Here is a 23466-nt window from a genome sequence, read left to right as displayed (position 1 = left end):
CCCCTCCACATATAGTCAGACAATTTCTTATAGGTCCCCCTTTGTTTTTCTCCCCCCCACTCTATGAAAGATTTGGGATGACTACACAGCTAAGGAGTCTGCATCACTCTGAAGACAACAGCAAGTTACCATCAGCTTTCTCCAATTTCCATTAAAAAGGGTTGGATGTTATAGCAAATATCTGACGTATGACAAGATCCACTAAGCATGGGAGCAGACAGACCTGGAATAGATTCTGATTTGGGGATCTGATACTGATGTCAGGTCTCAGATATTCCCTGGAGGAAATAAGGCTCACACAACAAGCTATGCTGCAGCAGCAGCACCAAGTATCCACCAGCACACACTGTACCCCTGCTGCAGCACCAACTGCGGGAAGCCCAGATGACAGCCCTCTCACAAAACTCATGCCCTGCAAAGGCACAAAGCCTTTATTGCCAATTCTTTTATAAACTGCTACTGATCCTCCCTAATCAATACTTTCATTACTAGACAAAAAATGGGAAAATCAATGACTTCCTGTGGGGATACAGCATGATAGGTGTGTCCAGAATCCATTACTGCAATAAATGACTGCTCAGTCCCAGAAGAAAGCACCCAACACTGCACATTAAAAAAAATAAAAATGCACCACACCGGAAAGCAGTCCTTCAGAGCCAGCTCTTTTGAGAGAGCATACATACCATCACAGCCTAAGCTGGTCAGCTCCCTTTAAGAAAGCAGACAGTCTGAGATGGAGATTTATCCCCAGCTTACCTCCCAGGACTGCAGATTCAACTCCTGTCAGATTGCTTAAGAAAAAAAAAAAAAAAAGCAAGAAAAGAAGAACAGAGAACGATAGATATCAGAGGCTTTAAGGTCTGTTGCAAAGCCTTCACACCAGCCTTCTCTCTGAAGGCTACACAGCCCACAGAGGCCTTGGTTTTGTATCTACACTTTGCATACTGTGGGGAAAACCCACTCAGTCATCTGCTAGCTGTCACAGTGCAGAGGTTGATGCTTGGAGGCAGGACTTCCCAGGCATGGCCCGGTTTCTCAGCACCAAGCAGTAGCAACTGGTCACTGAGCAATTGCCCTTCATCAGGGCCTTTCTGTGCAACCCTCAGCAGGAAGCACTTCAGAAGGATCTGCAGAGGGAGGTACTTCATTCGTCCCTTCTTGCAACTGCACAGCAGTTGCCTCTGAATGAAGGCTCAGCATTGCTAAGCACAGAGGAAGGCAAAGCAGAAAGTGAGTTACAGCTGCCCCAGACCCTTCACTGTGCACACCTTTCATCTCCTCTCACAATAATCAGAAGCTACGTTTCAAGCTATGGTCTGCTGCTGCTCCAGCTGACTTCTTGCAGAGATTCATCCCTTGGTATTGGGCTGAGTTGGTCCAAGAGGAGATCCTTAACACAAAAATCAGATCACTCACTAAAGCAACATTAAGAAGAGGGATTAAGATCCAGAACACTAAGCAGTTTATATCACTTTGCTAGGAAATGTTTATCAGCACCAGAGGCCATGTATTTCCAGCACCCTCTACTGGTTGAGCAGCATCTAGCTCCAAGGCAGAGAGGGCAATAGTCTTAACACCTGGCTCTCTTGAGGGGTCATCCTCACGTCCTCCTGAAGCACATGAGAAGAGGCCTTCTGAAACTTGCTTACAGGAGCCTTACCACCTGTGTTCCACCAGCCTGTCAGCACCTGAGCAAGCCTCTATAGCCGAATGCCCAGTGACACCGATAAGCCACATTATACTTTCTCTCAAAGCAAGACCTAAATACTATTACTCCTCAGATGACTACTGAAAGATAGGGAAGCATCTGCAGTGCTTTACAGATGGCAAGGAATAAAACTCATCCAAAGGCAGGGTAACTCAGTACAACAGGCAAGATTAGGAACAAGACAGTTCTAGATCTCCAGCACACAGGCAAGTCACCTGTCCTCCTCTATAACTAGAAAAGTAGCACAATGATTCAGTGCGGATTTTGATGCTTACAAAGGCCCAGAAGGAGCATACAGGGAAATCAAGTTTATTTCCAACCAGACTCCAAAGACCAGCAATAATGTATACTCCTTAAGCCCAGCTGTCCCTCAAAGGAAACAGTCTTACACTGGTATAAAGATGACATAATGCAGTGGAGAAAAACAGCCCACCACATCTTTGTGAGGTGGCCAGTGAACCAGAGAAAATGTTACTTTCCACAAGAAATGGGGCCTGACAGGCTCAAAATTGTACAGCTATAATGTCTGATGATTTTCTGGCTCTGCACACCATTTCAAGTGCGCTCTTCACCAAGTTTCAGAATTGTAGCTTGCATTTCTATCCATACGCAGCAATGGATATGGCTTTATCACAGTACAGTTACAAGTTTGCTCCCTAACATACAGTCAAAGATACTTAACAGCAAAAAAAGACAACTGCCTACCATATGCTCACCAGGAAACCTTTCCAACCCAGTAGCTCATAACCTTGCAGCTCTCTTGGTGACAGCCCCCCACCAGACACATGCAGTTCTTAGGAACTCTCCCCAGAAGCCTCCAATCCTTCAGATTGAGGTTTACAGAGTACAGGGAAGACCAAGCATCTCCTCAGGTGCTACCAAGGTGTAACTAGTGACCTCTACTGCTGTAGATAGCTGAAACTCAGGATGCAAGTCCACACTGAGGAGCGCTCAGATTTGAGGAAAAGACACATACACATAAACAGCAGGACCAGAAAGGACTTAAAAAACATGAATCACTTACCTTTATTGAAGAACATGGAAGCCATCTGGCCCATCTCCACTCTTTCTGTGATTTCAAAGATATTTGGTGATCCGCGTCTCTCTGAAAGTTAAAAACAACAAGTGCTTCCATCAGACCCTCCAGTAAACCCAGAGGCCAGACTACCTGAAGACACTCAAGCAGCTCAGTGAACAACATGAAGGTCAGTATATATTATCCACCACTCCACAGCTGCAGAGTCACTGGTCCAATGACTCTGCTGAAGTCAAAGTATTCTCAAAGTAAGGTACTCTCATCTTAGTGACCTAGAAAGAAAAGATCTTTATCAGACTGCAGAAGGTAAACTGAATTCTCAATGAGTCTTATCTTGCAAGTGCTAAGGACTTTGGGATGCAAACATACAGAACTAAGGGCAAAATGGACAGAAGAGCCCTACTTCACTTCCTAGAGTCCACTGGAATGCTGTCTGCAAAGAAGGTCTCAGAGCACAAAGCAGGTACTTACGAACTGACAGGATAGGTCGTGTCTCTGCTCGCTCATAGCTGTCTCGGAGGAGAACATCACTGTCAGACACTCCAGAGGAAGAATCTTCATCCTCATCATCCTCCTGGAAGAAGAGGTCAGACAACTGCTGAGATTTCCTCTAAACACAACACGAGCTATGGCCTCAACAGCATCGTGGCCTCACTTCCAGCACATCAAAGATCCCCAACAAGGCTGGGCAGGACAGGCCAGCAAACAGCAGCAATGCCAGGGAGCTGGTAGCCCACACTTGGGATGCTGCGGAGAGCAGAAATGAGTACTGGCAGAGCAGGCTAAGGTGAGTGACAGCCTGCTGTCCTAGCAAGTCATACACACAGCAACAGCATCCAATACACAGTGACATGTGACACAAGGAAGTAAAAAAACTTGTCAGATCTACACAGCTGCAGAACTGGTTAAAAAAAAAGTCCTAACATTTTTATTGCCACAGCCAGTCAGAGCAGAAACGCCCATCTCATAACTCCAGCCCACTAACATACAGGCAGGAACCTAAATCAGTGCAATTATACCTTGCCCAGACCCAGAAAAGCCACTAACACCAGAATCCAAAAAGCCACAAGTCAAATTTACAGCGAGGACATACTTCAGGACTGTCCACTCCCTAGAACACATCCTTACTGGCAGCAAAGACATTCCTGCCTGTCCCAGTTAAATGACCTGAGATAAGCAAGGATTTATAGACACTCCAAATAGCACCACTATATTGGCTGCCACCTCTCCACACTCACTGCTGAGCAGTGCTTCAGGGTAAGGAGAGCACAATCAGTAAGAGATGTGAGCAGCACAAGGGATTTTTCAAAGCTGGAACAGAAAATCCTGTCTTTAATGAGCAACCCCACAGGGAACTAACAGCCATATTTTACTAGGCAAAGTTATGTAGAGTAGAAATTTACTCCTTTAATGGAGTTACTAATGAGGCAAGGCAAAGACACAGAGGAATCTCGGGCAAGCCTTATGTGACAAAAGAATTCCAGAAAAATGGAAAATTAAACCCCACACAAACCTTGCGTTTTTCCATTCTCTTCCATCGCAGTTGGGCATTTGCAGCAGCCATGGCTTCAACCACGAAAGTAGTAGTCATATAGCTTGAGAGAGAAATTCAGTTAACATCAAGCATAGACAAGCACTACTCCTGAAATGGCAGTAATTTTCATTGTTTGCAGGAGTAAACAAACCAAAGCTACTTCCACCAACCTCACCCCCATACACACTGCCTGTTCCATAAAGAATTTCATCAGATGCTGCCTCCTTCTCTTCCTGAGAAGAGGGTGTTCAAGCACAGAACAAAACACAGTAAAAAAAATTCACGTGTCTTTAGATATAAGGAGATAATAAGTGTCTGGAAAACACCTTGCTAGTGGCTTTAGGAAGCCAAAAAGATCTTTCCCTTTGTTAGAAAGCAAGCTTCCTACCCTCTTTCAGGAAGTTTGGGGCCTAAGAGTAGGACAATATTATTACAAAGTTTATCCATTACTGCCGCTGGCAAAGGTACGACACCACCCTAAGGACTGTTATAAATGGCATTAGGAGCAAAACAGCAATACAAGATCAAGGGGGAGACCATATATGCCTGCAAACAACTTGCTGCAGGCTACAGGGTCCAGGGGCACCGTTACAGGATCCATGGAAGGAATGTCATTATCTCAGCTAAACAGTCCTGTAATAAAAAAAGTCAAATTAATCTTATTTAAGGCTTTAAAGTGGTTTCTCGGTTTCACGAACTGGACTCATTTATCAAGCTCAACTTTGCCAGAATGAAAGAAAGCAGCCCTCTTCTGAGGCCCACGTAGCAATTTCTCCTTGCATTGAAGGGTCCCCAGAGAGCAAGAGGAAGTCACAAGCACCAGCACTGGAATGAAAGCAGCAGGGCAACACAACTCCCAAAGCTCTAAATACTTCAAGCTGCATTTTCAGTTCACTCTGATGTGGTTGTAGTACCCAGGTCTGGAAGCCTGTGCTCTTCTGCTGACCTTGAAGGCTCATCAGCTACTGCTGCATTCCATAAGATAAATTTACATTTTTCAGCAACTATCTAAAGGGACTGCTGCCAAATCTACCAGTTACTGGTACTGCCATAGTTTACATTTTAATCGAGCCTATGAAGCACATAGCTTTGAGGTGGGGAACTTAGAAACATTAATACAATTAGTATTGAACATAGCTACCTCTATATAGCAGCACCTAATAGATTTCAAGAGCAATGCCTCCAAATCAAAGGCACATCCAAGCTGACAGAACTGGTTATCCACAAGAAAGGAACTTCTAAGTTCTGTTTTTACAAACAGCAGGAAAGGGATTTTATTCTTATTTTTAAACCAAGCCAGAAGAAATTCTATTAATAACCAGAAAATCTCAAGCTATTTGGGCATCACTGCTGTATCAGCAGTCTTCAGCTCCACCTGCTGCTCCAGCAAGGAGACAGACATCTGAGCAGAAGCTCATGGCAAGCCAGCATGAAAGTCATGAGACCAGCTCCAAGATCTCAGTCCAACAAAGGGCAACAGGATAAATGGGTCCAGCTATGCAGTAATTTGTTCTCCTGACACACTTGCAGCTACCCAGACCGCTGCCAGAAGTCAAGATAAAACAAGTCTGCTTCCCACATACAAATCACAAAGAAGATTAACTTATGTCACTTATAACACAGTTAATGTTTAGGGAATGGATTGGTGACACAGGCAAGCATGGGACATTTCCAAAAGAATCTGGACTGGAGTACAAGTCTTCTCCATCAGACAAGACATGGGGCTTAGCATCCCTCCAAATAAGGTCCACAGGCAACACAGCTGCAGAGATCAGGGCTCAAGCAGCAGTGGGACAGAATCACTCAGAAAAGCAGCATAAACCTCAGCACTGTTACAGCTCCATCTAACCGAACTCCCCAGCTCCTGAAGGCACATACTCACATCCTACCTCATAAAGCCCAGGAACATCAGGAGAACGAGGCTGACGAGCCACCCTGCTGTTGCAAATGCCTTTGGCATGGTTAGGGCTCCTGTCCCGACGATGAGGTTGAACATGTAAACCAGACCAACCTGCAATCATCCACATAATCCAACATGAATTTACAGCTGTGCCAGAGATCATGCACATCACCTCACAAACAGACAAAGTTAAATAGAGAGCAGTCACTGTGAGCAAGATAGGCGCGAGCCCATGTTAGAGATAAACATAGGGGAATACTGATAACCAAAGGGAACAAAGCAAGTTACAGCACATATTTGTGAAACTGATAACCCTTCCCCGTTCTCCTAATTCTTTAAGTATTTCTCCATCTTTCAAAGTTAGAAAGCATGCAAGTTTTTCATTTGTTTTCAAACCCATTGCCTTTTACCAGAAGAGTTCTACAGCATGGTTTTGGGTCTCTCCTTATTTTCTGACCTCAGTCTAACTAATTATGACTGCATACAAAAGGTCCCTTCCAGAGTGCCTTACTTTCTGCTACTCTTGTATTCAAGCAGAACTATAATTTTCAGCTCGCTTGTCATTTAACCAGCAAGCAAATCAGCACATGCTGAAAAAGGTAATGTGCTTCTGGAAAGGAAAGTATTTCACCATATCTCCAGCAACCACTCTTCTTCTAGTCAGGAGCAAAACCATAACTGTGTACCTGGAGAATACATCTCAGACTGTAAATTTAGCTGAAGTCAGGACCAAGAAATGTCCCAACATTTGTTGGTTTGTTGTTGCTTTAAATATAGGTCAGTCTCTCTAGAGGAAAGCGTTAGTGAAGAGCTGTCTGAGTACATTTTTTTGAGTGTGGAGAAATGAACATTGGGAGAACTATTTCCTAGAAATCCTGCAAGAGCTCCTGTCCCACATTCACTAACAGTACAGCAGTCATCTTTTGATGGTTCTCCCAGGATAAAAATCAGCCATCACAGCCTGTCAGAAAGTTCTTTTCATTCAGCTAGCACAGCCGTCATGCGCTAAGAACGTCTCCTGCTCAAGTGCCCAGGGCTGTGACTTCACTGAAGGACTCTAAAATAAAACACTCAGGTGTTTCTGACTTTGGTCAAGTAGGCAGAGATGGGAATGCCATGTATGTGGTGTAGCTGAACATCTTCAGGAAAAAATGAGAGCGCTCTACATTTTGAGATGGGAACACTAACATGACAGAAGGGCTGATGACACTCATCCTTTAGAGCCCAGGTGTCCCACTTACTGTCCCGTTCTCTGTTCTCTCAGTTGTGGCCTATTTCTGTAGCCTAATCTCCAGTTACTTTAAATTCAATCACTAACATAGGGATGAACGTTTTAGAATATTTGAAAGCCAACAATGTTGACTTCAGTACTAGTTCTGTATTTAGTGGTCTGTGAGTTCACTTCAGGAAGGGAAAAAGTGTTTGCAAAGCACTCATCTAAGAGTTGACACTGTGAACACCTGTGGCTATGCAAATTGTATTTCCAGTAACAAAGCAAAGGAGTAACTGTTAGTGTACATTCACAGGACATCACACAGCAGAAATATCGTGTCTGATCATTTTAAGTGAAGGGGATTAAAATAAAGTTACTAAAAGAACAGCTATAAATAGGCACAATTCGGTACTCTGCTGAACATTAAACAAACTCAATGCTCAAGAAGCACAGCTCAAACTCAGCATAATTTCCATGCGACAGTTCCCCCTTTTAAGGAAACTTCACGTGACAATTTTGTGCTGAGGGAAATGTCAGTGGAGCATAAGGGCAGCAGGCAGAGGAATACAGAGATACTGGACACCAAGCTACTCTTAACACATTTCAAAGCTGTATCTCAGACAGACACCACCCCTCCCAGTACAGGAGTGAATCTGTGGTCTTATTTTCAGGCAGCCTCCGAGCTCCACCACGGCCTGCAGCACCGAGGTTACACACACAGGGCAGCAGGAAACGACAGCACACAGCCTGCTGAGGGAAGAGGGCTTGGAAGAGGCGTCCAGGCCAGCGGTGAGTCCTGAGCGCAGTACTCACATACGGAGAGTAGAGCTCCCCCGTATCTGTGATGCCCCCAGCCATGGTGACGACAGCTGGGAGAACTGCAGGAAACGAAGACGGCGTTTGCAACTTCTGCTGTCCTCAACCTGGGGAAAAATCACAACGCCGCGTTACCTCTGTCAGAAAGAGCAGGAACGCGGCGTCAGCCTCGGCGCCCCCGGCAGCCGACGGACCCTCAGCCACGCCTGGCGCTGCACACAGCGGCTCAGCCGCGGCTCGGGGGCTCCGCCCGCACTGACCGCTCAGAGGCCGTCGGCGCACAGCAGAGGTTCGACGCCCCGAGGGGACCGCGCACCGCCCCGCGCCCCCAGCGGAGATGAGCCGCCGCTTCGGCGCGTGGGCGCTACAGACGGAGCGGCGTTGTGGGAACCGCGACTCCCAAAGCAGCAGCTCTGGGGAAACTTCGCTCGACCCGAAGAACGGCGGGGAACGCGAACACCACCGCGCCGCGCTGACCCGCAGACACCGCCACCCTCAGAGCAACGGCCACGCGCCCCTCCTGGCGGACCACGGCCCGCCGAAACCAACGCCCTGCGGCACAAACAGGACAGCCGAGAGAGAAGCCGAGCTCTGCAGCAGCACCCGTTCCTACAGCGGCACAGCCACCCCCGTTAACTCCGACCCGCCCGGAGCCGCCCCGGTACCTCAGCAGCCACAGCTCCCGCCCCCACCCGGCTCTTACAGCGCACGCGCGGCCCGCCAGGCGCTCCTTCCGCACACGTGACCAGTCCGCTACCAACGGGGATAGGGAGGTGAAAGCAGCTCACCTGCGATTGGGGGTGTGAGGTCACGTGCGCGCAGAGGGGACGGGGAGATGACGACGTCACCGTCCGCGACAGGGAACTGTGCGGAGTTTGTGCGCGTGCGTGCGGTAGTGGTCAGCTGTTGTTCGTGTCGGCACAGCGCCCCCCGGCCCACAGCGCCCCCCCCGCACCACCCGGGCCGTGCGGCGCGGAGGGCTTCTGCCGTTCTGTGCCCCCGGCAGCGACAGGGCGCTGCGCTCGCAGGGAGGCGGCTCTGAGGGCATTGCTACGAGCCGGGCCCTGTCCGTTACGAGCCCATGCCGCCGAGCCGCCTTCCATAGCGCTCCACGGAGCGCTGCCCTTCCCCGGGCCGCCCGGTGACGGCAGCGGGGCCATGAGGATCAACCAGAACACCGCGCTGCGGGGCGACAAGGTGACGCTGGTGCCGTACAGCTCGGCGCACGTGCCCCGGTACGCGGCTCCCGGCCTCTGCCGCTCTGTGCTGTCCGGTTTCGGTTCTCTTTTAGCACGGCGCACAGACGGGGCCGGGCTCGGCAGCGCGGCCGTCCTCCGTGTGGGAGCAGGGCGGTGGGAAATGTCGGTGTGTGCGGCCGGCGCCCCTCGCAGCTCCGTGCTCTGCCGCTGTCGTTCCCCACCGGCCACAGAGCGGCAGGACGGCAGCGCGTAACGCCGGGCTGTGCGAGCAGGGAGGAGCGCGGGCGGGCAGTGAGCAGCGTTAGTCGGGTGGTCGGCAGTACGGTGATGCTGTAGGGAAGCAGTCGGTACGAAGTGCAGTGGAACCTGGCGCTGCTGGGTCTGTGCTCTTGGCTCTGGCTCGCATTATGGTGCTCTCCAGACAAAGCTGCAGGATCAGCAGGTATTGCTGAATTTCCAAGAGCACCGATTCTTGTTCTGTATTAAAAAGGGGTTTGCAGATGCTTTTAAGCTGCTGTGAATGCCAGGCTGGCATTTCTAGGACAGCTCGCTGATAGGTGACAGGCAGATCCTTGGAGCACTTGTGGAAATCCGAGTGCAGTAGCAGCATGAAGCCAGTGACCTCTTTTCAGGTACCACGAGTGGATGCAGTCAGAGGAGCTGCAGCGCCTGACCGCTTCGGAACCACTGAGCCTGGAGCAGGAGTACGAGATGCAGCGCAGCTGGAGGGACGATGCAGACAGTGCGGGTCTTAAATGTTTTGTGAGGGCGGGTGGAAGGGCTGAGAGGGTCCCTTTCTGTGCTGGAAAGGACACGCGGTGGGCTGAGAGTGCCTGGTGAGCGGGCTTTGCTAGCAGCCAGAGCGGGTGTGAGGCTGGCTTTCTGTTCAGCACACAGCTTTGCCTTAGTCCTGCAGCACATTGGCTTACTCTGTTCATCTTTACAGTTTCTGTACTTTGTGGGTCTCTGGGTTCCTTCATCTTCAGTCTTTGGACTGAATGATGGCAGTTTAAAGCAAGGGGAACACAGCTGTGGTAACTTTCTAGGGAGACCAGAGCATGTTTGCAGCCAATATATGCTCAGGGAATTAGAGAACATCCAGGGCTGTTGGTGTCCTTCTTGTGTGGTTTTTCAGAGATAACTGATTTACTTTACACAGCGTTATCTGATAAGCTGCTGCACAGTCACCACTCCCCAGTTCTCACTGTCATGAAAACATGGAAGGGAGTTGTATTTTTCCTTGAGAAATGGAATGGCTTTGTAATTACCTCGTTGAGATGTATTGTCTGAATTGGTTCCCTGGCTGTATTACAGGTAATGAATCACTGCCCATAAAAGCCTTGTAGAAGCACGGTGAGCAGCAAAATACCGAGGCTGGCAAAGATCTCAGCCTGGAACGTTTGTCTCAGCTGGCGTTAAAAGCCTTGCTGAGAGCAGCAGTAAGACTGACTGGTGAATCACCAAGTCTTGATGTCTTGTGCACCAAACACTCCTTTGCCCAGACTTGCTGCAGAGAGAGAAAGCAGTGAGACATTTCCGTGCTCCTTTCATGCTTGTTTCTAGTCTTAGTGCCTGCATAAGCAGACAGTGATTTCTGGTGATTTCCATTTCTAGTGATGGATGTAGGCATGCTTGGCATGGAAAGTTCATTATTACCACTTCCTCCCTGTTAACAAGTGGAAACTGCTGTCACTTTGTCCACTGCGTGCCGTTACTTTCAGCTTTCAGTACTGTGTAAGTAACTCTTAACATACCCTAAAAATGTTGTGCTTTTATTCTCCCCAGAGTGCACCTTCATCGTACTGGACACGGAGCGGTGGTCTGAGCAGGCATGTGGGGATGAGGACTGCATGGTGGGGGATGTGAATATCTTCCTCACTGACCCTGAGGATCCAACTTTGGGTGAGATTGAAATAATGATAGCAGGTAAGGGTCTGCTTGCTGTCTTGGGTCTTTGTCACCTTGGCTAAAGGCAGCTGTAGACAGATCACAGAATCACAGATGTTATTGCAGCTTTTTGTTCTCATTGCATTACCTTGACTGTTCAGCCCTGAATGGCATCCATTGCTGGTCTGGGTCACAGTCTTTTCTGAAAAGCATCCAGTATGGCTGCTTTGTCTCATGTAACAAGATGCTGACTTCTGCAGCTCTGTCTTTCAGAACCCAGCTATCGTGGCAGAGGATTTGGCAAGGAGGCGACTCTGATGATGATGTCCTATGGTAAGGATGGCTCAAGGCAAGGGTAAAGTTGTGATGCGATCTAGAAGCACATATTCCTGGTGATGTATGCTGGGTATTAAGGGGAGCATCTGCCTCAGAAGTTGCAACCCTGTGTCTTTGTAGATATGGCAGCCAAGCAGGTAACAGTAACTTTTGTCTTTCTGGTTTCTTTTGTAGGAGTGACAGAGCTAGGCATCACCAAATTTGAGGCTAAGATAGGTCAGGAAAATGAAGCCAGTATCTGCATGTTCAAGAAGCTAAATTTTAAGGAGGTGCAGTGACAGCCCAGCTTTTACCCCTCATGTGAGCAGTGTTTGTCCTATGGTTGGGATGGAGCTCTGTTTCTTCTGTGTGATACAGGTTTCTGTGAACAGTGTTTTCCAAGAGGTGACGCTGAGGCTGGATGTCACTGACCAAGAGAGACAGTGGCTCCTGGAGCAGACAAAGCATGTGAAGAAGAAAAGCTACACTGAAGAGAAGCTGCCAGCTGGGGGACTGGAGACTGACAGATAGGGCCAGACACAAACCTGGGTTCCAGGGAAAGGTTGGACTTTGTTGTGAGGTCTGAGCATGAATGACAAGGCTGCACTTGGCTGTTCTGGTCTGTTTCCTTTGTCATCTTGTCACTTTTCTACTTTGTTGCAACAGCTAAGAATACTGCCTGAAGTTTGGACCCGGAGAACAGCCGCTAATTCACAGACTTGATTAGGAATGACTCCATGACTTTAACATGCTGTTCCAGCGGGGCCTACAGTCACCAGCAGTTAATTGATTCCTGGCACAACCAGTTTCTGGACAAGCAGCAACCCGTGTTCCTGCTTCCCACTGCCCTCAGAACATGATTCGTCACTGGTGCAGAGGAAGTCTGAGTGCTCAGGTAGCTCAATCTGCCCTCTATTAAGTAATAATAAAAAATAAAAATGTGAGGTACCTCTGAAAGCAATCTGGGAGCAGCAGGGCTTTCTTTGAATGCTGAAAATCTATTTGGAAGTCAAAAAGGACAACAGCAACTCTTTGAACCCCTTTATGGGGTGTGGGGGTGAGCATGAAAGGGAAAGTGCTGATTCACCTTTCAGCTCTGGAGGATGATCCGTGATCCAGGGGTGGAGGTGAAGGGGTAGGGAATTAGTGAGGAACGCCTGGCTGATGGCTGTGCTCAGCTGAAACAGGGCCAGGAAATCATTCTTAGAAGCAAGGATGGCACAGTCCAAGGAGATAGCACAGCCCTTCTGAGCCCGCCTGAAGGCTACTGATTCAACATAAGAAAAGAGTCGTCAAACTATTAACACGATTAGAATCACTAATACAAGTCAAGCAAGGCCTGAGCAGTCTCTCCGTGATCTCTACATAAGAGAACTGGCAGCTGCAGGAGGCTTTTGAGACAGCATCTCTTGCTCAGTTCAGAACTGTGCTTTGGCACGCTGATACCTGGTACGTGTGTGGACTGGAAACCTCAGGCCATCAGCAAAATGCTGCTTAATCTCTTGGCTCTGCTGTTACCACAGCAAGGAGAAAGACATCTGAAAGAAGGCAGAATGGTGACTTTTCTTCAGGGCAGCTCAGGACTTCTTCTGCAAGGCCTGGAGCTGCCTGCTGCTCTCCAATAAGCTGAACTGGGGTGTGGGACAGCATCACTCACTGGAGCAGACACCTGCAGGGCAAGAGTCAGCCTGTGATACATCTGAGGTCTGTTCCCAAAGAAGAGGTACTTGTCTGACTCACACTGGACAGACTTTTAATGCAGTTATTTAATCTGACCTTTCCTGCCCCACTCGGCATGCTTTCCACAGAAGGGAAGCTAAAAGAAAAAGGAGGATAACTGCTGCTCCTGGGTGCTTTCCCACTGTAAGGGCAGCCAGAAGGGCTAATTTCAGACCAGAAGTGATTTGTTTCACTTATAAAATATCAGATAATAACATCCCTGTGCAAATCTGAAAGCTTTTATCTGGCAGACTCTGGAATTTTTAGTGTTACTTTATGAGTATTTTTAGGACCTGTGAGTTTTAGTTTTCCAGTTTTAGTTTGTTTAAATAAAATCATCCCTGTGACTAATGTTAAAACCAAGTGCAGGAACCAAGCGTGTATGATGGTATTTTAAACCACAAGTAGTATTTAACATTGATTCTGTTGTAGCAAAAGCTTTCTGCAGTGATAGAGAAAAGAGCAGCTCCACTTCCAGCTGAGATTAAAATTATAAGGTCTATTAATCCTCCTGCCCTTCATCCCTTGCTGCAGGCAGGGATGGATTCTGTCCCCCAGGACAGTGTTTGCAGCATCTACCACATGCACTACCAGCTTCCAAGGTGCTGCAGCATTGCTGGCTTTCAAACCAAGTGGTCACTGACACAGCACGTGCTGCTCCAGCACAAAGCACACACACAGACCTTGGGGTGATAGGGGACACACACCTCTGGTAGGATACGGATGGTGAAACTGAGCTATCTGTTCCTAAAAGCCAGTGTCTGCTGTGCGTGAGGTAGGAGGGCTGGGTGCTGTCACAGCCGTTCCCCACGGCTGGAAGAAGGACTGAAAAAGACCTCATCTCCAACAGAGAGCAGGGTCAGTACTACTTTGACTTCTGCAGGTTCCTGATGCCAGGTGGGGGCTAAGGCCTATTTTGTTCAAGAGCTGGGAGGACAAAGACCTCTCTGGGTGTGTGTGGGGAATGGGTGCTGATGCTGGAAAGGTGCAGCAGCTCCACCCCCTGTGTGACTGCTGTAGGGTCTGGGGATGGTCCCAGGACCTGCTGATGAGCTGCTTGCCTACCCTGGTCGCTCCTCACTGCTGCCAGCATGCAGCCCTACCAGCACAACGCTGGGGCTGTCCAGGCTCCCTCTGCACCTGCCTCATCACACCAGGAAAACATCTCCTATGGGTTCACATCCATCCCCACCTGGAAGCTGCTTTTCTGGCCCTCACCCAGCTCCAGAGCAGCAGCAATGACTGGAAGAGACAGAATAGGAGACCAGCCTTGTCTTCCCATTGCCTAGCCCAACCTGGAACAGAGCAGGTCAGGGGTTTTCTCATCCTCAGTTTCACACGAAAGCCTTTCTTTGGAGGGCCACAGTCCCACACAGCCCCAGGGGCACAGGGTGCTGCTCCGGCTGCACCAGCCCAGTGGTTGCTCCAGCATCAGCGAGCACTGCACTTGGCATCCCTGGTGCCCAGGCAACACCAAGACACTCCCTGCCTCCCAGGCAGCCAGGAAAAGCCTTCACCCTGGCAACCCAAAACAACATCAGGTCTGTCCCAGAGTACCCCTTGGAAAGGGGGGGCTCAACACATCCACACCCGCAGCTCTCAGGATTGCCAAGTGAGCCACGCTGCTGGTTGCAGCGAAGGATCCATTCCCCCACACTCCTGCTGCAGCAGGAGGGCTTAGCGCAGAGCTGCATAAGCTGTCCCAGCACACAGAGCTTAAAAATAGCTGTATGAGCCCAGCAGGACCGGCACGGCAGCCCCACAGCCCTCAGCTGCAGGCTCCATCCTCCACAGAGGGGGTCAGCCCCTGCCCCAGGGCTGGCAAAACCCTCAGAGGTCCCACCCAGGACAGGCAGTGCCCTGCCCTCCTCCAGCCTGCTGCCCAGCACTCAGGCTCACCCCACGTCCCAGTGGAGCACTTTAGGGTTGGGGCTACCCCCAGCAATGCTGCCTCCCTCCAGCCCAGTCAGCAGCCACATCCCTACGGATGGGCAGATTAGAGCAGGCACACAGAAGCCTGGAACTGCCCCCCCTCTGTGGGATTAAAGCCCTTTAATCGTCCCAAGGCATTAACTCACGCAGGGACCAGCCCAGCCTTCTCCATTACTCCATCCCAGCACCAAACCGGACACCGTGTCAGCTCACCATGGCTTAACTCCTCCAGGGGGACATTCAAACAAACTCAGACTCTAAGGTGTCTGCCCACAGACAGGACCCAGCGTGCACAGCCACCTTCACGAGGGATGGTGCCCTGTCTGCAGCCCCTGCCCTCAGGTCCCCCCTGGCACCGCGCCCTGGGATCCACGGCTCCGCAAGGATTTGGCCTCCAGCTGGACACGTGAAGTCAGGAAGATTTATTCCAGTAAACAGAATTTCTCTTCAGCTTGACAATACAACACCTGATTGCAAAACACAGAAACAAAACATCCACAGGAATTTTCCACAAAATACATTTAAAAAAAAATAAACCGAGTGATTGGAAAACCTCTCATTTTGGAGAAAGAAGACAGTCTATTGGGGACCCTTTAAACTAAGCAGGGTAGGATGCAAACCCTGATCAGCTCTGTCTCCGGGAGCAAGCAGCAGCACAGGGGGTGATTATTGCTTGCTGTGCTGGCTCCAGACACCTCTCCTCTCCCAAAACAACCCTGGGGCGGGGGCTGTGGGATGCCCAAGTGCCTCCGAGGGCAGCTCTGGGGGCACAGGAATGAAGGGATGGCGTCATCGTGGACGGACACTGCAAGGTCAAGAGTGCCAACCCCAGGAGGAATTGCTGTGGCACAGGGCTTGGTGAAAGTCACCAAGAGCCTCAAGAAAGGGAGGTTATCTGGGGGGGCTGAAACAGAGGTGGGTTTTGGGATGGGAGGAGGAGAGCTGGCAGAGGGGATGAGAAGCATTGGGCATCAAACCCGGCCACTCCGAGTCACCAAACCTCCCCAAAGCTCTGCACATAGCCGGGCGCACAAAGCCTCACGCCAGGGCCGGAGGAGCACCCAGGGCACCATCACCATCCTCAGCAGGGATGCTCACCAACCCCGAGCCCCGTCCTCCCCATCACGGTGGTGGGGACGAAGGGGATGGGGGGAGCCATGTCCCCCCCGGGGCGGATTCACAGGTTGCTGAACAGTTCGTTTTTCTTGCTCCAGTCCATCTGCGGAGCCCGTTTGCTGGTGCGCTTCTGGTGCGCCCGCTCCTTGGCCACGGCCAGCGGGATGTCGAGGTCCAGCAGGGAGCTGGGCGCAGAGCTGCGCTTGTCCCCTTCCTGCATATCGGGCTGTGGAGAGAGAGGAGCTCAGCCTCGGCGTGGGGGCTTTGCCCATCCCCCCTCCTCGGCCGTTATCCCCAGCCCTACCTCACTGTGGGTCTCGCTGCCTTCGGGGGACGTGGCCAGCGCAGGGCTGGGGGGTCTCTCTGACACAGAGTTCAGCCGCGGCTCTCCACCGTTTTCCTGGGGGAGCGGAGCAGGAGAGGGGCTGAGGTTTGGGAGCCGTCCCCGGGGCTGCTGCCATCCCTCATGGCAGCTGTCAGATCCTTCCTCCCTGCACATAATCCGCTGATAGCTCCGCACTAATAAACACCTCCTGCACTGCCCATGCAGGGCTGGGAGGATTAAACCTGATTTCCCAGTTGCAGCAGCAGCAGGAAGGCTGCAGGACAGGATGCTGCTTCCCTGAAGCATGAGGGCTCCTTCCCAGCCACGCAGCATCGTGAGGACAGAGCCCACAGGCGATCCCCTTCCTGGGGGCCACCACCTCCCACTCCCCTTCCCAGTGGCACCTGCTGTTGTGTGACAGCTTGGGAGCCTCATCCCTGGCAGCCCATGGGTCACCCAGCCGTCCAAGGGCAAAGGATGGAGGGACACCCAAACCTGCAGGCTCTGTGCCTACAGACCAGCATAGGTGGGATTTAGGAAGGACAAAAAGGAATTTATCTCACCTTCTCTACATCACCATTGGCCATGGGTTCTGGCAAAGGACCTGCAGAGAGGACATGATGTCAGGTGGGGACAGGCTCACACCAGGGCTGTGAACATCAGTGCCCGTGGGCACAACAGCTCCAGGGCAGCCAGGGAGGTCCACATCCTGCCAGCAGCCAGGGCAGGGAGGGGGCCCAAGGCCAAGCCAAGGCTGGAGCAGAGTGAAGGACACCCTCATGCCCTCCGTTCGCTTCCTGAGCCACAAGCCCTGTTCAAAGCGTAACCCACAGAGCCATAAACCCTGCCCAGCACGCACCCCACAGCCACACGCCAGCCGTGGGCTGGGCAGAAAGGTGCCAACCAACCCCCCGTCCCAGCACAAGGGGACACCCCGTGCCCCACTCCGGGGGTGGCACCGGACCCACCTGCCAGGTGTGCCTCTGAGGGCACCACCCTGCACTTCTTGAAGAACTCATCGGCCAACACGCCCACCACCAGCAGTTTGGTCTCATCGCCACCCGCCTTGATGGCCGCCACCACGTCCGCGTGCTGTTTGCCCTCCACGGACATCCCATTCACCTGTGGGTGTCACAGTGATAAGGGACATTCCTCAGCCCAGCGCCGGCCGCAGCCCCCCGCGGATGTCCGGAGACGTGCAGGGATTAGCAGCAAAACCTCATTAAAAGCAGATTTTCCCAGTGATTAGCACAGGGCCGGATGGGGAGCAGGGCGGGGCAGAGCCAGGAGATGGGTGGCACGGGGCGGCCGTCCCCAGCACGGTGAGCACAGGCAGCCCAGGACCCGCACAGCCACCGCACACCCTCACATCCGCGCCCTCCCGCCCCAGGACGGCGGTGCTCCGTCGGGTGACAGAGGTTGATGTGCAGTATGGCTGCACCCAGGGGCGGAACGGCTCTGCTCTGAGTCAGCGCCAGCACTCAGGGCAGGGGATGCCCCAGAAGAGCATCTCCTGGGCGCTGCCCGCCCATCCCATATCTCAGGGACACGCCATACCCGCCGGCCTCCCCCTGACCCCATCACCCACCTCGACAATGCGGTCCTGGGCACGCAGCCCTGCCGCCTCAGCTGGTGAGTCGGGGTCCACGGCACGCACGTACTGCCCCGGGCGGCTCTTCTCACTGTGCAGGTTGAAGCCGTACCCGTTGGGGCCCTTCTTGATGCGGCACAGCCGGGGACGCAGCTCCTGCAAGGGGACAGCAAAGGGATGGCCATGAGATGGCTGCTCTCAGCCCCTGCCCCGCTATGGCACAGGGCTGCAGACCCACACAACCCACAGTTGTGGGCACCTCCGACCAGGCATGGAGACCAGAACAGCCTGCGAGCCCTGGCCCTAGCTAATTAGGCAAAGGGCACAGTAATTGCAGCATTCCATTAAGGAAGCCTGTTATTATGCACATCCTCAGACCAGGCTCTTCCTTTTGGGATTAAGATTGCCCGGTGAAGGTGGAGGAGGAAGCAGCCCGGATAGAGGGCAGGCACCCACCTCCACCCCACGCGGGAGCCCCAGGCCAACAGAGCCCCCCCCCTCCTGCAGATACAAAGACCGCATCACCCCCTGCCTGGGGGCGGCACCAAAGGGACCCCCAGCACTCACAGAGCAGCACCTGCACTGAGCACCCCAACCTATGGCTGCAGCAAACCAGGACCTGCAGGAGCAGAGCAGCAGCATGTGGGGTGTTCACCCCCTGGCGGCACCACCCTGGCCTGACTCAATGGCCAACTGTTTCATGTTTGTAGAATCATGGGATCATTAAGGATGAAAAAGACCTCTAAGATCATCAATTCAACCCCAACCCCTCCCCACTGACCGCATCCCTCAGTGCCACATCTCTGCGGTGCTGAGCACCCCAGAGGGCTCCCCCGCTCCACTGCGTGCCACTGCATCGACGCTCTCTGGGAGAAGAAATAGTTCCTGATGCCCAACCTGAGCCCCTGGCACAACGTAAGGCCATCACCTCTCATCCTATTGAGATAATACATATATAATGACACTGCCTTGATCGTTAGCTCCTGATCACTGGTAGGGATTTCCCAATGGCCAAGCCACACTGGAGTTCCTAAAACATCCCTCACCAAGGGGTTTCATCACTTATCCTTTCCTTTATCTGTCCTACTTTGGTACCCAAATCACCCCCAGGGATAGGCAGGAATTCCCCCTCATGTGTGCTCTGTGCTACTCTTTACCCACAGCACGCTATGAAATCCCCTTGGCCAGCACTAATCCTTGGGGCTGGCACCAAGGACAGACACAGGGCGCTGGCAAGGGTGACACATCGGCAACAGCCACCCGATAAGCACAGCCTGTGTGACAGCCCCACAGCTGCTATCAGCCCTGTCCCTGTTGCACAACACCGTGGGGTCAAGGCTCACCGGGTTAGCATGGCTCACCAACGCCCAGCTGGGGACCAAAGGTGACAGCAGGACGTGCCAGCAGCCAGCTGTGCCCACGTGCTGGGCGGGAGCCACCCAGTGCATCCCTGCGCTCTGCATGGGATGTGAGATGGGACTGCAACATATCAGCGTGGCTGCTGCTGTGGTCCAGGTGGTCCGTGATGTGCTTAACCCCAAAGCCAAGCCCAAAAAACAGAGCTGGCAGAGCTCGGAGGGAGCAGAGCTGCAGCACATCGGGTCTCATCCATGGCTGCAGGAGCGCCTCCAAGCAGAGCACACAGCCCCCTGTGCCGGAGGGACCCACACCTTCACTGCTCAGGAGCGCGCTGCCCTGGGGTGGGGGTTGTGAGGAAGATCCTCCCCACCTCAGGGTTAGCGAAACACCCGAGGTGCCCGCAGCTCCCAGTGCAGTAACAACACCTGCAGAGCAGCATCCGCAGCCCCAGCTTGCAGGAAGCTCCCCGCAGCCCTGTGAGCAGCAACAAGCTGCAGGCAGCCCTCAGCAGCCGCTTTGCTCAGAGAGAAACATGGGCTGCGAGGACAGCCAGGCCAGCAAATTCACACGGGTCCTGAAATCTGGCACACGCGCCAGGGCCCCATACAAAGGGGATGCAAAGCAGCCTCTTGCAGCATCCCCGTCACGTAGCGCCAGGCTGGAGCTGCTTTTCATGCAGCCCACTCCCGCTCCTGAGCACAGTTGGCTCGAGAAGAAATTTAATTCATTTCCCAGTTCAACTCTCCCTGCACAACACACCCAGCTGCCCCCACGACACCCCAGGCCGCATCTGGGGGGCTCAGATGGGTTTTGCAGGGGAGAGCAAGCACTGCATTCAGCCTCTGAGCACTACACGCGCACTGGGCACAGCTGGCACCGGGCAGCAGGAGCCGTGCCGTGCTGGAAGCCTGGCACGAGGCAGCTGCAGGGAGCTGTCTCAAAGCGCTCGCATGCAGCTGAAGCCTCCGGAAACACAGCGTGGGGCGGAGGGTGGGGGGAACATAGCAGAGCGCCACCGCCCACAGTCAAACGCCGGGGACAGTCCCGTGTGGCGCAAAGCCCCAGCAGCGGGGCTAAAGTTGCGTTCAGCCACCTGGTGGTTGAACCCCAGAACTCTAAAGCTCTAAAGCCATGCCTGCTATGGGTTGGGTGCGCCCATGGGTGCCCCGAAGCCCCCTACGTCCCACCGGGGTGGCATCCAGCTGCAGGGCAGGGAGCCGTGGCAGCATCCCCTGGTACGGGGGGAGCGTACCCCGCCTGCCGTGTTAAACGCTCGGAGCAGAGCAGCACAGAGCAGGAAGGCCGACAGCCGGGCTGCTGGCAGCTGCGTCTCCAAGTCTGCATGCAAATAAAGGCAAGCCCTGCCCCACAAAGCAAACAGGACTCTGACACACACAGACCTCCCGTGCTCCCTGCCGGCACCGATCCTGGGAGAATCCCACAGAGGGGAGGAAGGGCACGGCCCGGGGGCACAAATCCCTCTGCTCGGTGGCACCGCTCCCAGCGCGCAGTCCTGGCACGGCCACTCCGGGTTTCCCCAGGCGGGGTGCCGGCCCCAGCCCCGCGGCTTCCGGCTACCTGTTGAGAAACCTCCGGGGCTGCAGGCGGATGAGCAGCAATATCAGCCCATGTCGGCAGCGTCACCGACTTCCTGCTCCCGTACCGAGAAACTGTCAGCCGTAACCGCACGGTAACCGTCCCACCCCCACACGGAGCTGCGCACCGAGGCGTGCAGCCCCGCCGGCAGGGCAGGGCGCTCCCCCGGCCGCATCAGCCACGTCCCTATGAATTCTTCCAGCTCACGGAGCGATCTGCGGGCAGAGGGCACAGCACAGAAGGACTTGGTGGCCGGGGGGGACGATGGCACTGTGACATATGGAGGATGCTGTGGGAGCAGAGCCTGCTCGTTCCCACGCAGCGTGCCCTGCTCCGTGACCCCAGATGGGGCGACGTGCACCTCTGTGGCTACCAGATTGCACCGACAGCCCATGAGGGCGATGCTTCAGACAAAGGACACGTCCTGCAGCAGGGGAACAGTTGGCATTGGGTCACAGTAACACTTCGCCCTCCAGGACAACAGCTCGGCACCGAAGTCCATCCGGAACTCAGCACCAGTCCCGCAGCAGTGCCACCACGTTGGCACCACGGGTGGGCTCCAGAAGCAGAGCACAGCTCTGTGTCACAGCTTCCCAGGAAGCGCCTCCGTCGCAACAACAAATACTTGTTTTCACCGAGCAAACAAAAAGCGGCATTATCCGCGGCAGCCCCGAGCGTCCCTTAGAAACTGCTGCGGGCAGGAAAGGTCAGCTGGGGCTCCATTCCTCACCCCTCTGCATCGCTCTGTTTGTGCAACCGCTGACTCCTACGTGCTGCTCCACGCCGACATTCTGAAACCGCGTCGGTGCACACCGCGTGGCTCTGCGCTCCCCGTCCCCACGGCGCGGCTGAAGCTCAGGGCAGGAGTGGCCGCCACAGCGCAACACCTCCCCTCGCAAAATGCTTTTTGCATTTTACAGGCGGTTAACGCCAAAAGCCTCGGGGCGACCCGACACCTCCTCTCTGGAGGTGAAGACGCAGCAAAACTGGGGACTGGAACTGAGAACTCCCGGAGCGAACACCGCAAACAACAGCAAAACCAAACCGAGCTCCCCAAAGCACAGATGATGGCACGGGAGACGGACCGAGCAGCCCCCCGTGCCCACGCGTCGCCATCAGCCTTCCCCCCCGCTGCATGCCTGACCCCGTTTCGCTCCTCCTGCAGCACGAGGGAGGGGCACGACCCGACGTGCTGCGACCGGAACGGGGAGGAAAGCACCGCGGGCACCGTCCCGGGACCGCCCGGCCCTACAGGATGGCAAATGCCGCCCGTACCGCCCCGCGCTCACCCGCTCCTCGGGGCCGCTCCGCTCCGCCGCCGGGGTTTCCGCCGCCGGGGGCTCCCGCTGCGCTTCGCCGTCGGGGTCACTGTGGGTCTTGGGCGGCTGCTCCTCGGGTTGGGGCTGCACCACGAGCAGCCGCACAGCCCCGGCGGCGGCGCGGATCCGTTCCACCACCTGCTGGTGGCTCTCCCGTTCCACGTTCGTTCCGTCCACCTCCAGCAGCCGGTCTCCGGCACGCAGCCCCGAGCGCTCGGCCGGCGAGCCCGCCTCCACCAGCCGGATGTACTGGCCCGGCTTGCCCTTCTCGCCGTGCAGGTGGAAGCCGTACCCGTCCGGGCCCTTCTCCATGCAGCACAGCCGCGGCGCGGCGGGGCCCGGCGGAGCGCTGCTCATGGCGTCGACGACCCCCGACCCGCGCCCCTCGCGTCTGCGTGCGCCCGCTCCCGGAGGCTGCTTTTATAGCGCGGGGCGGGGCCCGAGGGGCGTCGTCCAATTAGAGAGGGAGGGGGCGGGCCCCGTGCCGAACAAGGAAGGCGATTGGGCGGGGTTATGTAAATAACAGCTCGCTTGAGGCGCGGATATGCAAATAGAGGGCGGGCGGGGTTATGGAAATGCGGCCCCGAGGGCGCGGGCACTGCGGGGGCAGCGGAACCGCAACGCTCCCGCGGGTCTCCCCGCGTCCCCCCGCCCCGCCCAGCATCGCTATCGCCGCTCCCGCCGGTGCTGAACGCGTACGGGGTGCTACAAAACGCGCCGAGCGGACGGCGGATCCGCGCGCGAGTGGGAAAGCAGCGCGGGAGGCCGAACGCTCCGGGAACCGCTGCGCGGCGGAAGTGGGAGCGCGGCCGAACTGCTCCGAGCGGCCCCGGCCCTGCGCGGCACCGACTGCGGGCGCTGCTGGGGCTGCTGGGGCTGCTGGCGCGGGCCGGGAACCGGA

The 23466-nt window shown here is 54.0% G+C and overlaps 3 protein-coding genes across 14 annotated transcripts in view; 1 reads left to right on the top strand and 2 right to left on the bottom strand.

The window, feature by feature from the left end:
* The window catches only part of TMEM104 (transmembrane protein 104), a 49207-nt gene extending 32691 nt beyond the window's left edge, over positions 1 to 16516 (bottom strand). For 2 of the 5 annotated variants that reach the window (XM_015295395.4, NM_001031107.2), the window contains exons 1-6: positions 8873 to 8901; positions 8205 to 8314; positions 6168 to 6289; positions 4258 to 4339; positions 3216 to 3318; positions 2733 to 2813 (exon numbers count right to left, since the gene is read on the bottom strand). In XM_015295395.4, the coding sequence (XP_015150881.1) occupies positions 2733 to 2813; positions 3216 to 3318; positions 4258 to 4339; positions 6168 to 6289; positions 8205 to 8249 (433 nt within the window). In that variant the 5' untranslated portion in view covers positions 8250 to 8314; positions 8873 to 8901. The other 3 variants (XM_046902050.1, XM_015295396.4, XM_015295397.4) reach the window with 3 other exon arrangements.
* NAT9 (N-acetyltransferase 9 (putative)) lies at positions 9078 to 13690 on the top strand. 8 transcript variants are annotated; one of them, XM_046902268.1, is made up of 7 exons: positions 9078 to 9442; positions 10039 to 10148; positions 11192 to 11308; positions 11567 to 11626; positions 11804 to 11898; positions 11987 to 12170; positions 12275 to 13690. In XM_046902268.1, the coding sequence occupies exons 1-6, from the start codon at positions 9366 to 9368 to the stop codon at positions 12137 to 12139; spliced, it is 612 nt and encodes a 203-aa protein (XP_046758224.1). In that variant the 5' UTR covers positions 9078 to 9365; the 3' UTR covers positions 12140 to 12170; positions 12275 to 13690. The 8 variants fall into 8 exon arrangements, 7 of the variants coding, with proteins under 7 accessions (XP_046758224.1, XP_004946409.2, XP_015150958.2 ...); XM_004946352.5 differs by having other exon boundaries at positions 11192 to 11332; XM_025141871.3 differs by lacking the exon at positions 9078 to 9442 and adding an exon at positions 9673 to 9848 and having other exon boundaries at positions 11192 to 11332.
* Positions 15667 to 22960, bottom strand: SLC9A3R1 (SLC9A3 regulator 1). Its single transcript, NM_001006424.2, has 6 exons — positions 22536 to 22960; positions 18289 to 18447; positions 17669 to 17822; positions 17264 to 17304; positions 16680 to 16775; positions 15667 to 16601 (listed from the first exon to the last, which is right to left on the bottom strand). The coding sequence occupies exons 1-6, from the start codon at positions 22920 to 22922 to the stop codon at positions 16437 to 16439; spliced, it is 1002 nt and encodes a 333-aa protein (NP_001006424.2). The 5' UTR covers positions 22923 to 22960; the 3' UTR covers positions 15667 to 16436.
* Positions 22961 to 23466: the final 506 nt, after the last annotated feature.

Source organism: Gallus gallus, chromosome 18 (assembly GCF_016699485.2).
Source record: "Gallus gallus isolate bGalGal1 chromosome 18, bGalGal1.mat.broiler.GRCg7b, whole genome shotgun sequence".
Taxonomy (NCBI): Eukaryota; Metazoa; Chordata; class Aves; order Galliformes; family Phasianidae; genus Gallus; species Gallus gallus.
This window is presented reverse-complemented; position numbering and strand designations above follow the sequence as displayed.